Raw genomic sequence first — 15950 nt, 5'->3', positions numbered from 1 at the left:
CTGACATGAGACTAATTGATTCATAGGAGAAAAGGGAGATAAATTTATTTAATATGTATATATGAGCGCCTTTAGAATGAAGACCCAAAGATATAGGGGAAATTGCCAGTTTATATATATATATATATATATATATATTTTTTTTTTTTTTTTTTTTTTTTTTTTTTTAATTTTTATTTTTTGGAGACGAAGTCTTGCTCTGTCTCCCAGGCTAGAGTGCAGTGGCATGATCTCGGCTCACTGCAACCTCTGCCTGCTGGGTTCAAGCGATTCTCCTGCCTCATCCTCCTAAGTAGCTGCGACTACAGGCATGTGCCACCATGCCTGGCTAATTTTTTGTATTTTTTAGTAGAGACAGGGTTTCCACATGCTGGCCAGGCTGGTCTCGAACTCCTGACCTTGTGATCCGCCTGCATTGGCCTCCCAAAGTGCTGGGATTACATGCGTGAGCCACCGTGCCCAGCCTGAAATTGCCAATTTTTATGTTTATGTTTTACAAAGTATGGACAGCTGTGTAGCAATATGGCTGGACAGAAGGGCATGCTGTAATGTTAACAGACTGAGTGGGGAAACCCAGGAAGGCCTGTTGAGATTCCTCCCGCCTCTCACATTCCTTCCTTCTGGGTATGGGGCACGACCCTCTCTGGACGGGGGAGGCAGGGAGTCTTAGGACCTAAATCAAATAAGGTAGGTCAGATAATTTTTTATGGCCAGTTTTTACATAGAGTAATTTTAGGTTTTATGGCTGGCTTTGGGGAAAAGAGGTTCTGGTTTGTATAGCTGGCCTTGGGGGAGAATGGGACCCAGCGACAGGAGGACAGGAGAGGGTCAGAGAAAAACTTCTGCTTTTGAGGTTGCTACTGAGGCCTTCATTTTAGGGTATTGTCTTCTGAGCCCCAGATTTCCTCGGGGTTAAAATTTAAAAAAAAATGTTATAGTCCAGAAATTGAGTTGGTGAATTGTCTTATAAGCCATGGAACTAGTCTCTTAGTCCTGAGAATAGGCCAGTCTAGTTAAATAGTTATTAGTTGTGTCTCATTTTAGGCAGTGGTATTGCAGATGGGCTTCCACCAAAGCCAGGCCTCTATATGATATGAGTAATCAGTTATTTAGTAAAAGGCATTTTTGTCTCAAAAAATAAATAAAAATATATGAATAAATGAATGTATGTTTCTTATCAGACTAAGTCTGTTCTATCATTAATTCCAAAAGGGAGGAGGGTCTGGTTCCCCCTTCCCATCATGGCCTGACCTAGTTTTCAGGTTAAGTTTACAATACCCTTGGCTGTGAGGAGTGGTCCATTCAGATGGTTAGGGAGCTTTAGAATTTTACTTTTGGTTTACAAAGTCATGTGAATTAAACAGACATTTGAGTTAAAGTTTTTATTTTTTAACAAAATACTTGAAGTAGAGCTTATAGATTTATCCTTTTTTTTTTTTTTTTTTTTTTAAATGAGACAGATTCTCCTTCTGTCACCTAGGCTGGAGTGCAGTGGTGCCATCACAGCTGACTGCAGCCTCGACCTCCAGGGGTCAAGCAATCCTTCTACCTGACTGACTAGCTGGGACTACAGGCGCGTGCCACCATACCTGGCTAATTTATGTATTTTTTGTAGATACAGGGGGTTTTACCATCTTGCCCAGGCTGGTCTTGATCTCCTGGGCTCAAGCAATTTTCCCAACTTGACCTCCCAAAGTGTTGGAATTACAGGCGTGAGGCACTATGCCAGACCAGATTTTTTATTTGTCAGTTTCTAGGTAGTTTTCCCCAACTTCAGACTATCAATTTTGTAATTATCTGTTTTATGTCTTAATTATTAACTAGGCAACTCTAAACTTGTATCTCTAAGACATGACTTTTAGGTGAAATGAGGTAGAAAATGTATATTTCAAAGGCATAGAATTTAGATCTAAATAAAAGTAAAGTTATCTAAATTTTAAGCCATTGTCTTTTCTATTCTAAAAGGTTTTGGAGGTTTGGGTGAGAGAGGGAGATGCCCTTACAAATGGCATTTTTTTTTGTTGTTGTTGTTGTTTTGTTTTGTTTTGAGACGGAGTCTCGCTCTGTCGCCCAGGCTGGAGTGCAGTGGCACGATCTCCACTCACTGCAACCTTCGCCTCCCGGGTTCAAGCGATTCTCCTGCCTTAACCTCCTGAGTAGTGGGGATTACAGCTGTGCACCACCACATCTGGCTAATTTTTGTATTTTTAGTAGAGACCAGGTCTTACCATGCTAGCCAGGCTCATCTCGAATTCCCAATCTCAGGTGATCCACTTGCCTCGGCCTCCCAAAGTGCTGGGATTACAGGCATGAGCCACTACGCCCGGTCTTCTCTGAGTTTTTTAAGGAGTCATTAGAAGTCTTTTCTAGATTTTTTAAAAATGTGGTATTGGAGATGGCAAAGAGGAAGGAGGAATAGGGTGGAGTAAAAGTGAACGGGAGAATAGATTTTAAGAAAGGAAGTGAATAGAGACATCAAGCACATTTTTTAAAAAAGATTTTAGTCGACTGAACAAAATTTGTTTAAATAGGATTTAAAGAGAAAACACAGGAAGGCTTTAAAAATATACACATAGCTTGAATATTAGCTTTTAATTAAGCTGACTTCTAACCATGGAGCTCTTTAACAAAAATTCTTTTAAATTTCTCTCTCTCTCTCCCCCTTTAAAACTTTTTGTAGACATGGGGTTTCGCCCTGTTACCCAGGCTAGTCTCAAGCCCAGGGAACTTCTGGGCTAGAGCGATTTGCCCGCCTCGGCCTCCTAAAGTGGTAGGATTACAGGTGTGAGCCACTGTGCTTTGCCTTAAATCTCTTGTTACCAGATTTTAGTTGGGACAAATGCTGATATTTTAAAAATCACATAAATTTTAAGCTGAAAAGGACTGATTTCTGATTAGGAAGGAAACCCTAAGCCACGGCGGGAATTTTAATTATTAAACTGTAAAATGGAGCAGCCTCCATTGTTAATTTTGTATGGAATCCAAAATGGCAGTTTGAGTGTAATTGTTTTAGGTCAGGTTTTCATGCTTTAATCAAGACAAGTTTTAAGGATAGCTATGACACTATTATGTGTCCTTTTAATTTGGTCTTTCTATCAATTCTTTAGAACAAGTGATTTTTTTTTTTAATTTAGGAATTTTAGTCTAAAGGATTTATCTTTTGACCATTGACAATTAGATTTTTAAATGGGGTATTTAATTCCAATAGCGACTTAATCCAAAGGTTTCTTTATATCAAAGAAGAGAGAAGCCCAGGAGGGATGAGACCTTGTGAGACAAAACTCCTCTAGGAGCTTGGAATGTTTGAAAAGACATGTCTTGGGCTCCCAATCTTTTCATACTGGCTGTGATGTTACCCGAAAATCACATCCTTTGGATGGTGGATACCAAGCGGGAATATCCCCATCTAGTCACGTCATGCTTTCAAGGACATAAGACAACAGGGAAACCTCTCACCCTGTTTTTATTTCAGGGACTGGCAGCAAAGTTTGTCGTAACAGAAATCAGTCTAACCAGAACCACGAAACTGACTGGTTTGCGGGGCCTGATCAAACAGTGGGTTGCAGGCCTCTTCTAGCCTAGGGTACCCCTCCTTATGACAGAACACCAAAAGACAAAGACAAAAACAAAGGAAAATGGCAGCAACAACAACAAAAAAGCTATTTCTGAAAGGAACGGGGTCAGGCCGGGTGCGGTGGCTCACGCCTGTAATCCCAGCACTTTGGGAGGCTGAGATGGGCGGATCACAAGGTCAGGAGATCGAGACCATCCTGGCTAACCCGGTGAAACCCCGTCTTTACTAAAAAATACAAAAAACTAGCCGGGCGAGGTGGCGGGCGCCTGTAGTCCCAGCTACTCGGGAGGCTGAGGCAGGAGAACGGTGTAAACCCGGGAGGCGGAGCTTGCAGTGAGCTGAGATCCGGCCGCTGCACTCCAGCCTGGGTGACAGAGCAAGACTCCATCTCAAAAAAAAAAAAAAATAAATAAATAAGAAAGGAACGGGGTCAAACAATATGAATACTCATACCACAAAGTACTAAAAAATATATCAGACTCACTATACCAAGGTTAGTCACACACAAAACCTGTTCTCTCATTAACCTTACATTTGGAAAGGAAAAGGAAAACAATGATTTTTACTGTCCACTCATCCAGAGTCTACAGAGAGAGAGAGGAAAACTGGAAAACTGGGAGTCTGGCAGGAAATTCTTACTCTTCTGCTGGCTTGTCAGGTTCCTGTATTTCCTTCTCTGCGGCTTCCAGAAAAGCACAGTAGCTTTGGTGGTCTTATTTGTGATGCCAAACTTTAGGTGGTCTTGGCCCCCTAAAGTTTCAGTGAAAATCACTGACATGAAGCAGATTAATAGGGAAAAAGGCATACAAATTTATTTAATATGAATGGGAGCCTTTAGAATGAAGCCTTGCAGCTATAGGGGAAATTGTCTATTTTTATGTTTAGGTTTAACCAAGTACGGACAACTGTGTAGAAATATGACGGGACAGAAAGGGCATGATCTAGTGTTAACAGATTGAGTGGGGAAACCCAGCAAGGCCTGTCTGTTGAGATTCCTCCTGGCCTCTCTCATTCCTTCCTTCTGGGTGTGGGGCAGGACCCTCTCTGGAATTCTGGAATGGAGGTCTTATGACCTAAGTCAAATAACGTAGGTCAGGTAATTTTTTTTTGAGACGGAGTCTATCTCTGTCAATAGGCTGGAGTGCAGTGGTGTGATCTCGGCTCGCTGCAACCTGCGCCTCCTGGGTTCAAGCCATTCTCCTGCCTCAGCCTCCTGACTAGCTGGGATTATAGGTGTGTGCCACCACGCCCAACTAATTTTTGTATTTTTAGTAGAGACGGGGTTTTACCATGTTGGTCAGGCTGGTCTCAAACTCCTGACCTTGTGATCCACCTGCCTCAGCCTCCCAAAGTGCTGGGATTACAGGCGTGAGCCCCTTTTTTTTTTTTTTTTTTAGAAAGTTGTATTTTGGGCTTTTTAACTAGCTTGTTTTTTAATTAGATTATTGACTTTAGGGTGGAACCCTTTAATAAACAGGGGGAAGAAAACATAGTTTTTAGGGCCTTATATTTAAATGTGTAAAGCAGGCATAGCTGGAAGGCAGAATACAGATCCTCACCCATCAAGGATCCCATTTTTATATTGAATCCTAGGCCCCCCCAAAGAGGGAAATGTCATGGGACAAGATGTGTGGCATTTTTATTGAGTGCCCCACTGTAAAGATGCTCCCCCAAGGCTGGCAGGCAGCCCAGTGCCGATTAGCCCACTCTGTGCTTAGCTTATTTTTATTTTTATTTTTTTTGAGGTGGAGTCTTGCTCTGTTGCCCAGGCTGGAGTGCAATGGCGTGATCTCGGCTTGCTGCCTCCCAGATTCAAGCGATTCTCCTGCCTCAGCCTCCTGAGTAGCTGGGATTACAGGCACCCACCACCACACTCAGCTAATTTTTTGTATTTTTAGTAGAGATGGGGTTTCAACATGTTGGCCAGGCTGGTCTCGAACTTCTGACCCCAAGTGATCCACCCACCTCGGCCTCCCAAAGTGCTGGGATTACAGGCGTGAGCCACCACGCCCTGCATGCTTAGCCTATTTTTAATGGGAGTTTCATCCTCAATGGTGAGTGCTTTCATTGTCCTTAGGTGCCCCAAACCATGTGTTTAAAAATTTAAATGTACAAAGAAATAAGTAGCCGTGTATAGTAGTAATAATTTGTTGTGAATAACTGTCATAAGTCATCTCTAAAACTGTATTTTTTATCTAGTTATTATATATGACTAGCTATACGTCTAGTTTTTTTTTTTGTTTGTTTTTTGAGACGGAGTCTCATTCCGTCGCCCAGGCTGGAGTGCAGTGGCCGGATCTCAGCTCACTGCAAGCTCCGCCTCCCGGGTTTACGCCATTCTCCTGCCTCAGCCTCCCAAGTAGCTGGGACTACAGGGCCCGCCACCTCGCCCGGCTAGTTTTTTGTATATATATATATTTTTTAGTAGAGACGGGGTTTCACCGGGTTAGCCAGGATGGTCTCGATCTCCTGACCTCCTGATCCGCCCATCTTGGCCTCCCAAAGTGCTGGGATTATAGGCTTGAGCCACCGCGCCCAGCCTGGTTTTTTAAATAATACAAAGTAATTTATTTTTGGCATCCTCAAAAACCAAAGAGATTAGGTAATGTAGTGTAGAAGAGAGCAGAGTTTTAGACCTGAGAAGAATCTGCCCATGACTCTTGAAACTCCACAACGAAAGTAGGAGACCCCAAAAAAGGGGTGAGTGTCATCTTTTCTGAGGTTTTTTTTTTTTTTTTAGATGGAGTCTTGCTCTGTCACCAGGCTGGAGTGCAGTGGTGCAATCTTGGCTCAGCCTCCTGAGTAGCTGGAACTACAGGCATGCACCACCGTGCCCAGCTAATTTTTGTATTTTTAGTAGAGACAGCATTTCACCATGTTGGCCAGGATGGTCTTGATCTCTTGACCTCGTGATCTGCCCGCCTTGGCCTCCCAAAGTGCTGAGATTACAGGCGTGAGCCACCACTCTCGGCTGGTCAGATAATTTTTTTGGCCAGTTTTTACATAGAGTAATTTTAGGTTTTATGGCTGGCTGTGGGGAAAAGGGGTTCTGGTTTTTATAGCTGGTCTTGGGGGAGAATGTAACTGAGTGACAAGAGGACAGGAGGGGGTCAGATAAAAACTTCTGCTTCTGAGGCTGCTGTTGAGGCCTTTATTTTGGGGTATTGTACAGTGTCAAACCATACACAAACCATACACAGCAGCCAGCTCGGGTGCTGTTAGGAAATGGGCTTATTGCTGGGTCTGTGGGGTATGTGTGTGTTGTGTGTGTGGCTGCTTCTGCATCCTCCTCCCCCCGGCAGCCTCCCCGCCTCCCCTCCAGCCACCCTGGGATTGGTGACTCTCAGCCCCTCCCCTCAGCTCCCCTAGACCCACCCAGAGCCTTTATCAGGGAGCTGGGACTGAGTGACTGCAGCCTTCCTAGATCCCCTCCACCCGGTTTCTCTCTTTGCAGCAGCACCGGCAGCACCAGTGTGTGAGGGTAGCAGGCAGCGCTCCCAGCCAGTTCCCTGATCCTGCCAGACCACCCAGCCCCTGGCACAGAGCTGCTCCACAGGTAGGTGGTCGGGAGAATGATGGATGGACTGGAGCTGGCACCAGGGGACAGGAGCCAGCGTCAGGAGGGAATAAAGCAGATGGCAGCCTCTGATAGGGGAGCAGGGGACTGGGAAGGTGAGCAGAAAGCACCTGTAGGGCCGAGAGCTGGTTAGTGTTTGGAGCCTTTGGCTATAGACTCATTCTTTCATACCAGAAAGTTTTTGCCTAAGTCTTGGGATTATCTAGTACTGGAAAATAGCATCCAGGATCCCTCCTCCAGCTCACTAAGGAAACAGACCAGTCCATGTCCTATAAATCTACCATCTTCCTTGGGAGCTAGAGTCCCCCAGCACCACTATAGCACTGCACATCTCCGGGGGAGATGTCTGATGAGGGAGCAGGGAAACTAAGCCCAAGGGCTCTACCCCCTTCTCAGAAATACTTTCCACCCTCTCTCCAGACCAGGGCTTGGACAGTGGAGTTGGGGGCTGGGGAAGCAGGGTCAAGCCAAGCTGCTGGTAATGAATGTCTCTTGTGCCTTCACCCACGCTGTATCTTCCTCTTCTCTCCCTTACCTGAGTCCTGTCCCTTTGCTCTCCCAGGCACCATGAGGATCATGCTGCTATTCACAGCCATCCTGACCTTCAGCCTAGCTCAGAGCTTTGGGGCTGTCTGTAAGGAGCCACAGGAGGAGATGGTTCCTGGTGGGGGCCACAGCAAGGTAAATCTCACCGGGCAGAGTACTGGGGACATCACGGGAACCTGGGACTCTGCCTGTCTGGACAGCTGTAGTGAGGAAGCTGGGGTGGGAGGGTTGTCCATCAGAGAGCATTTTTCCTCCCTTTCAATTTCTTTGTTTCTCTGGTCCTCTCATGTTCCCACTATCTCCAGCTGTGTTTGTGTCTCTGTATCTCTGCATGTCTTTGACACCTTGTACATAAAAGGTGCCCTACAAATATGTTGTTTGGTAGGTTGATTGATGGGAGACTTGGTGATTGGATGGTACTGTGAGGGGTGAGCTAGGGTGGTCTAAGGCTCTCTATGGTCTACCTCAGACCCCTTTGCAAGGGACAGATCCCTTCTACTCCCTGGATGGTATGAAACAGTCAGAATTTCTTTCCCAAATGGTCATTTGTGTGCTATTTTACCTATCAGTTATGTATGTTGTTTTATTTTCAAAATGCAAATAAATTCCCTTATCTTTTGCTCATCCACTCCCAGTAACCTCAGGTGCTTCTAAGATCCCAACCCCTTCCTTCTCTTTTCTCCCTTGCCTGCCTCTATCCTCTGCTTAGTCAGGATAGGAAAACAACAACAGCAAAAAAACCAGGTTGAACCTCGATTTCCACATTTCCTCTACGAAAAAGAATAGGAATTGTCAGGGTAGGGATACAGGGGGAGAATAGGGAGGGAGTCTTTTCAAGGTTTTGAAATGACAGCAATTACATCGGTACAAATGCTTTTAAGATGATTACGGGTGGGACTTATTACAAATTCAATGCATGAAGTTTAACTGCCTCTTCAGCTCAAATCTGTTTAGCATCTCATTACAGGAGGTGGGCAGAGTATTCAACAATTTGGGAAAAGTGGCTGCCTGAACGCCACATGCTGGGCCAAGGGAGATATTGCCAGGGTAGCCTTGCAGGTGGCAGTGGTTGTGCCATATCCAAAAGGCCAGAACCATTAAAAAAAAAAAAAAAAAAACACCCAGGCCCAGGGAGTGCCAAGTATGGGCTGGACACCGTTTGGAGCCACAAAGTTCCAGCCCAGGATAGTTAGAATATCTGGGTTTTTCTGAGACAAACTTGTTTCAGGACTTTGGCCAATGAGATGTCCCCTCTGCCCTCTTGGTCAATGAATGAGAGGGATTGCCATCCTACCCCTTCTCTCTGAGAGTCTGTAAGGATGAGAGAAATTGGGGCAGGAAGAGGATAGTATATAGGTGTGCCTAGGCAACTGCGTTGGTATGTGTGGGGGTGCGTTCTGTGTAAATGCACTTCTGTGTGTGCACAACAGCCCAAGGATGCATGGCTTCTGGAAAGAGAGGCACTGCCAAGACTTGAGATTTGAGGTGAAAATCTCCAGCCAGGATCATTGTTATTGTTTCTCTGCAGTTGCAATTAACTGGCTGTGTGGTGTGTGCCCCCCACCCTGCTGTGCCCAAGTTGCTAAAAAAAAAAAAAAAAAAATCACAGGGACAATCAAGAGCCTGTGCTGGGCAGCAGCTCTAGAACTTGGGGTTCAGTTGTGGAGAGAAGACATGCCTTCTGAGCATGTTGCCTTCCTGGAATTCTAGACCTAGGGCCGAAAAGGGAGAGGGAGAGAAAACTAGAGGCAGAAAGCCATGGAGAATAGAGAAAGAGGCGGTGGAAAACAGGGAGAGAAACATCCGTGGACATCGTGCAGAGTGGGGGAATCGGGCAGATGTGCGCCTCTAACCTCACCATGCCTGTGAATCACCTAGGGGGCTGCTTAAAATGCAGATTCTGTCTCAGGAGGTCTGGGGTAGGACCAAAAGTCTGCATTTCTAACAGGCTCTGCATAGTGCTGGTGTTGCTGTTGGTCCACAGGTCGCTCCTGGAGCACCTACTTCTCGTCCAGTGTGAACCATAGGAAATTCTGAAAGAAATCGGGTATCGGATTCAGGATGGGCTCAGGAAGAGGCTGTTTCTTGTGGGAAAAGGATGAGTGGATCCGGGTGGGAGCCTCCTGCCTCAGCCCTCTTTGTTTCTTCCCTAGAGGGATCTGGATCTCTACCAGCTACTCCAGAGACTCTTCAAAAGCCACTCATCTCTGGAGGGATTGCTCAAAGCCATGAGCCAGGCTAGCACAGGTAGGAGGCGGCCCTAGGAGAGAGGGGAGTGAGGGGCAGGATTCTGAAGATGAGAGGCCTGGGAGATCCTTTCAGATGGGAGGGAGATGGGGGATAGCTTAGTGAATCGGTGAGGGTTGTGATCTGAACCCCCTCTCATCACTGTCCAACTTCACTCCCCATTTAGACATTTGTTCTTGGTTTCACAGATCCTAAGGAATCAACATCTCCCGAAAAACGTGAGTAGCCTCTTCTCCCTCCCTATCTCTTGCCACTTTCCCAGAGCTCTGTGGGGCATTGGGCCCAGGGGCCATTTTGTCCAGCCCCTTCTCACCTGGTACAAACAATATGCCAGCTCCCACTGCTCAGCCAACCTTTCCTGAAAGGGAGAGGCCATCCAGAACTAGGAGGAAGCTGGTGTGAGGGGCATAGTGGACTCTCCCTCTGCTGGTTGGTCATTGGAAAACAAGAGGATCTCTTGGTGGCCCTGAAGATTCCAAGTCAGGCACCTGCTAGAGCAGAAAATTCTTGAAATGTGGAGGAAGGAAAGGTGGGCAGAGAGAGTGGGTTTAGGGGAGACACGTGCTAACTGTGAGGAGTCATGCTTTGACAAGAAAAAGGAACAGAGACCAGAAACCCAGTCTCAGAAGTATTGACCCATGTCTGGGAAGATGCATCACTTTCTCATAATCACTGCTGACAATGTTGGCCCTTTTCTGCAGGTGACATGCATGACTTCTTCGTGGGACTGATGGGCAAGAGGAGCGTCAAGCCAGGTAGGAGTGTGTGGGGGTACAGTGGAAGGCCTTAGGGTACTGGCAGAGTATGATAGAAGTCACGTGCCCCATATTATTCACCAGAGGGAAAGACAGGACCTTTCTTACCTTCAGTGAGGGTTCCTCGGCCCCTTCATCCCAATCAGCTTGGATCCACAGGCAAGCCTTCCCTGGGAACAGAGGAGCGGAGACCTTTATAAGGTAGACCTGCTGTAGTTGGGAGGAAGGACAGGGAGACTCTGCTTCTCCCCAGTCTCCCAACTCTGTCTTTGAACGCTGCCCTGCATAGCCAGCCCTTTGCTGTTGGATCAGGGTGTAGTTCACACTCAGAAAGATCCCTCTTATTTACACTGTTCGCTTTACCCTAGACTCTCCTACTGATGTGAATCAAGAGAACGTCCCCAGCTCTGGCACCCTCAAGTATCCCCTGAGAGCAGAATGAAGTAAGGATTGTTCATTAGAGAGCGGAGAGGGGACTGGGGAGGGGGCTGTGGGGGTTGCCAGCTGTGCATTTCCTCACATGCTACAGGTATTAAAGCTCATAGATTTGCCCTGAAATACACTGCCAGTGCCCAGCACACTGTCAGTCAAACACAAAGACACTTAGAGGCATGTGTATATGTGTGTGTGTGTGTGTGTGTGTGTGTGTACACATCCTCCCGTCTTTCATCTTTTTCCTCTGGATCATGGACCTCAGCTGACTATTGAGCAGGAGTGAGTGTTGGGAGATGAGGAGAGAGGGGCTTCTCTGATGGGTAACTTCTATTGTTTGGACTTCATTCTTTTGTGATCTATGCAAAAAGATGGAGAGATTATTATCTGATAATTACAAATACCACAACCAATTCACAGGCAAGCATTTGCCTCCCAGGCAGGCTGAGCCTTTTGGATCACTCGGAATCCTGGGTTACTGGGTCCAGAGGGTAGTCATACACAAGGATGATTCAGGAAGAAATGCAAGGAGCTCTGAAATCTAATGGGAGTAGCAGGAAACCATATCTGAATCTCTCTCTTTAGCGTAATGAATAGGAACATGGCCTCAATGTGAATCCTGGATCTGCCACTCTATCTGTATCTTTTTGGCAAAGTTACATACCCTCCTGTGCCTCAGTTTCCTCATCTGAAAAATAAAAGTGATAATAGTATCTCGCAGGGTTGTGGTTTTGAGGATTGAGTATAGATAAAGTGTTCAGAACAGTGCCGGGTGCATAGTGCTGTGTGCCAATTTTATAATAATTGTCCCAGTCTGGGGGGTGTGGGGGATGTCCTAATGTTTCCCCTGACTAGCTCTGTCTGGACCCCAGGCCTGAGTGGGCTGACAGATTCCTCACTTGGTATGCGAGTGTGAGAGTCCCCCAGGGAAGTGTCTAGTCAAAACACGAACCTTCCGCCTTGACACTGTCTTACCACACATAGCAATAGCAGCTCTGCCAATGGCTTTCTTTTCACTAGCTTCCAAAGAAGTGGGGCGGGGGGAGTGAAAACGAGAGGGAGAGGGATTGGGAAGGCTCTTAATCATGAATAGCCTCCTGCCTTCTTCCTGTGTCCCTGTTACCCATACTCATTGGTCTCAAGGTGGCATGCCCAAGACCCAAGGAGCTGGTGCTTGATGATGCTGCCTGTGCATGAATTCCTGGGACCAGAGACTGGGTCTGGCCCCCCATTTAGTGTTGGGTGAGAGGGCACAAAGAGCTATAATAACTGTAACTCGCTGATTACATGGTAGTTACTGTATCATTTTGCTCTCATTAGATGGTTATTTCAGTCCTGCCGACGGCCAGATAATTATACAAGCAGCTATATCTGGATGACATACTCTCCTCCAGCGTTATGCACTGGCCATAAAGATAATTACAGTGCAATTTTGCTATAGCATTTTATACAAATGGCAAAAACAAGTGTATTGTGGAAATCTACTTTTAATGCTTGTTTGTGCATCCAGGCTCTTTCAGAGGGACCCATAATTGCAGCCTTCATAATCTTACCACTGAGGGAGCATTCCCAACCTGTTAGGTGTCAGGCAGAATAGGACATAAGGTTTCTGGGAGCCGGCATTTAAAGATTACATGAGATGGATCAGCAAAGATCATTGTGTCATCTGATTTCATTCATGTGAAACTGTTGAAAAAGGAAGTAGGCCGGGAGCGGTGGCTCACGCCTGTAATCCCAGCACTTTGGGAGGCTGAGGCGGGCGGATCACAAGGTCAGGAGATCGAGACCACGGTGAAACCTCATCTCTACTAAAAATACCAAAAAAATTTGCCGGGCGCGGTGGCGGGCGCCTGTAGTCCCAGCTACTCAGGAGGCTGAGGCAGGAGAATGGCATGATCCTGGGAGGCGGAGCTTGCAGTGAGCCGAGATCGCGCTGCCACTGCACTCCAGCCTGGGGAACAGAGCAAGACTCCGTCTCAAAAAAAAAGCAAAAGGAAGTAATCCCTGGGCCTCTCCTTTCTCTAGGAGGTTTCTGGGAAGAGGAGGAACTGGATAAGGCAAGGGGAGCATTCCTAGTAGGGCACCTTGGACAGGGCTGTGTGTATGTCTGGCTCATGGGGGTGCCAGGATGGCATGAACTTAGTTCCTACTTCTTTGGTCCGCATGGGCCCCACTGGCCATGCACACAGGTGTGTAGAGTAATGTGAATATGGCAGCTGGGAAGGTGCAAGTAACTGCTGCTAGGAGAGTTCCATCCTCAGGCCCAAAGCCTGCAGGGCAGGCTGAGGGTCAAGACTCTTGTTCTTTCCTCTCGCACAAACGCCCCTCCCATTCTCTCCTGCTGCCCCAGCAGGTTTTAGTGGGAGTTTTTTTTTTTTTACAGGACATAAGATGTGATTTCAGTGTTTTTTCTTTGTTTGTTTGTTTTTTGTCCTCAGCACTCCACTTCCGGACTCCTGGACTGCATTAGGAAGACCTGTTTCCCTGTCCCAATCCCCAGGTGCACACACTCCTGTTACCCTTTCTCTTCCCTGTTCTTGTAACATTCTTGTGCTTTGACTCCTTCTCCGTCTTTTCTACCTGACCCTGGTGTGGAAACTGCATAGCGAATATCCCCAATCCCAATGGGCATTGACTATAGAATCCCCTACAGTTCCTGTAGTGTCCTACATTAAAAATATAATGTCTCTCTCTACTCCTCAACAATAAAGGATTTTTTCATATGAATGATGTGATGTGTGTGTTTACTCATTTGGTTAGTGGGTTTTTCTGTCCCTTGACTCTTCCAGCTACATGGTAAATACACACATACTTATGATACACACACTTCATATTTAAATGTAAATAACTTTATATATCTTTTTGTATATATCTATTTCGTGAACAGTGCCTTACACAGTGCTTTGCACAATGAGTATCAGATTTATTTAGTAATTAAAATAAACACATGAATTTGGAAGATGGTTTCTAACACATAAATATTTTCACAGACCAGTTTTAGATAAAGAAAAAACAGGCTGGACCTGGTGGCTCATGCCTGTAATCCCAGCACTTTGGGAGGCTGAGGTGGGTGGATCACGAGGTCAGGAGGTCGAGACCAGCCTGACCAACATGGTGAAACCCCATCTCTACTAAAGATACAAAAATTAGCCGGGCGTGGTGGTGCACGCCTGTAATTCCAGCTACTTGGGAGGCTGAGGCAGGAGAATCGCTTGAACCTGGGAGGCGGAGGTTGCAGTGAGCCGAGATCACGCCACTGCACTCCAGCCTGGGCAACAAGAGCAGAAAACTCCGTCTCAAACAAACAAACAAAAAACAAAAAAGGAAAAAGAAAAAGAAAAAATATATTCAGAATGACTTGTATTACTAGGATGGGCCTGGGAAACATCCATTCCTGAATCTGACCCTACTTAATTAGAGAAGGAGGTGAGGACCAAGGCTGTGCAGAGACCCAGCCACAGAGGAGGATGAATCTATAACACTATCCAATTTTTCTGTCTCCAAATGCTGAGCCTGGGTTCTGTGACAGATCCTAGGGATGAAATGATGACTCATACAGAGAGTTTACACTTTAGCAGGGCTGTGGACAAGCAAACAGAACTTGATCCAGCTAGGACAGGGTGTGGACAGGGAAGTTACTACTGAGGCCAAGAAAGAGAGGAGCAGATATCTTCACTGTTAACTGGCTGCCTTAGTTATTATAAAGGGAAAACATTATTTCCTCTGACTCCTCTCTAATATGCCTGTTACCAGCCCCTGCAGCTCTGACTTAACAGTTCCCAGAATGTGTAAGGCACTTACATGTGGTATATGCATGGGTATGGGTGTCTTTTATTAATCTGAGATGTCAACTATCACAGCCCGTCATCCCAAGGGGGGTTCTATACCCTAATGGAACAGCCAGTGAAATCCTCAGGCTCCTTATCTTAGCCTGGTACAGGGGCCTTGGTTATGCCCCTGAATTGCACTGATAAAACATCGACACATAGATTTCCCAAGGCAGTGTAGGGACAGGGCCCTACACTGTCCAGTGTAGAAGAACATTGCAGGAAGAGCCAGAGGCCACTTCCTGCAATCCTTTCATTCCAGTGAAAGTTCTGTCTTCCTACAGCCTGACTTGGGGCCACTTTGGAATGACAGCTATATGGGGGGGTGGTGAAAGGAGGGAACACTCACCTTAGTATTACTTATGTCAGCTTTATAGCCAGAGGTCAAAGAATGCTCCCACCCCAGAGCCTAGACCCTTTTTCCAGTGAGTCATCTCTTTGACTTTTCAAAATTATCTATCTATAGGGCTTAAAACGGGGTACACTTAAGCAGAGTCTAGGGACTTTCTTTGGGTCATGAAAGCTATAAGAGTTGGTTCTGCTCAGACTTAGTGGGAGTTAGGCATATAGGCTGAGATGAGAAAATTGCTTTGCAGGTAGGAACGTAAGTGCAGAAAGATTGCTCTCTAGTGGGACTGACAAAAATTGCAGTACTGGGGACTCCTGGAAAAAATGAAGACAAATGTTAAGTTAGATTCCTGTGTTTGTACTTGAAGAATGTGTGAAGGGATCCTGATCTTCCCTTTCCTGTTGTAAAATGGTTGATGCCTAAAGAGATCTGGTCCACAAGACCTTGACTAAATTCCTGGCCCTTTCTTCTCCATTTAACTTTGTATATGTTTGTTATTGTGACTATATGGTGATTTACTTTAAAAAGACTTCAGTATAAGTGGTATATACTTTCACCTGCGTCTTTGGGATGCTTTGTTTTCATGTGAAGTTTATTGGGGTCAACCCTCCAGAGATGGCTGGGGCAGTTGGTTAGAAAGATT

At 45.9% G+C, this 15950-nt stretch overlaps 1 protein-coding gene across 1 annotated transcript; it reads left to right on the top strand.

The window, feature by feature from the left end:
- Window positions 1-7488: 7488 nt before the first annotated feature.
- Window positions 7489-13663, top strand: TAC3 (tachykinin precursor 3). The gene is made up of 7 exons (XM_050747371.1): window positions 7489-7629; window positions 7714-7832; window positions 9851-9944; window positions 10133-10162; window positions 10646-10699; window positions 11068-11142; window positions 13570-13663. Exons 1-6 carry the CDS (start codon window positions 7494-7496, stop codon window positions 11139-11141), a joined length of 507 nt encoding a protein of 168 aa, XP_050603328.1. The 5' UTR covers window positions 7489-7493; the 3' UTR covers window position 11142; window positions 13570-13663.
- Window positions 13664-15950: the final 2287 nt, after the last annotated feature.

The sequence above is a fragment of the Macaca thibetana genome, chromosome 11, assembly GCF_024542745.1.
Source record: "Macaca thibetana thibetana isolate TM-01 chromosome 11, ASM2454274v1, whole genome shotgun sequence".
NCBI classification, from domain to species: domain Eukaryota; kingdom Metazoa; phylum Chordata; class Mammalia; order Primates; family Cercopithecidae; genus Macaca; species Macaca thibetana.
The sequence above is the reverse complement of the archived record's forward strand: the minus strand, read 5'-3'. Positions and strand labels throughout refer to the sequence as shown.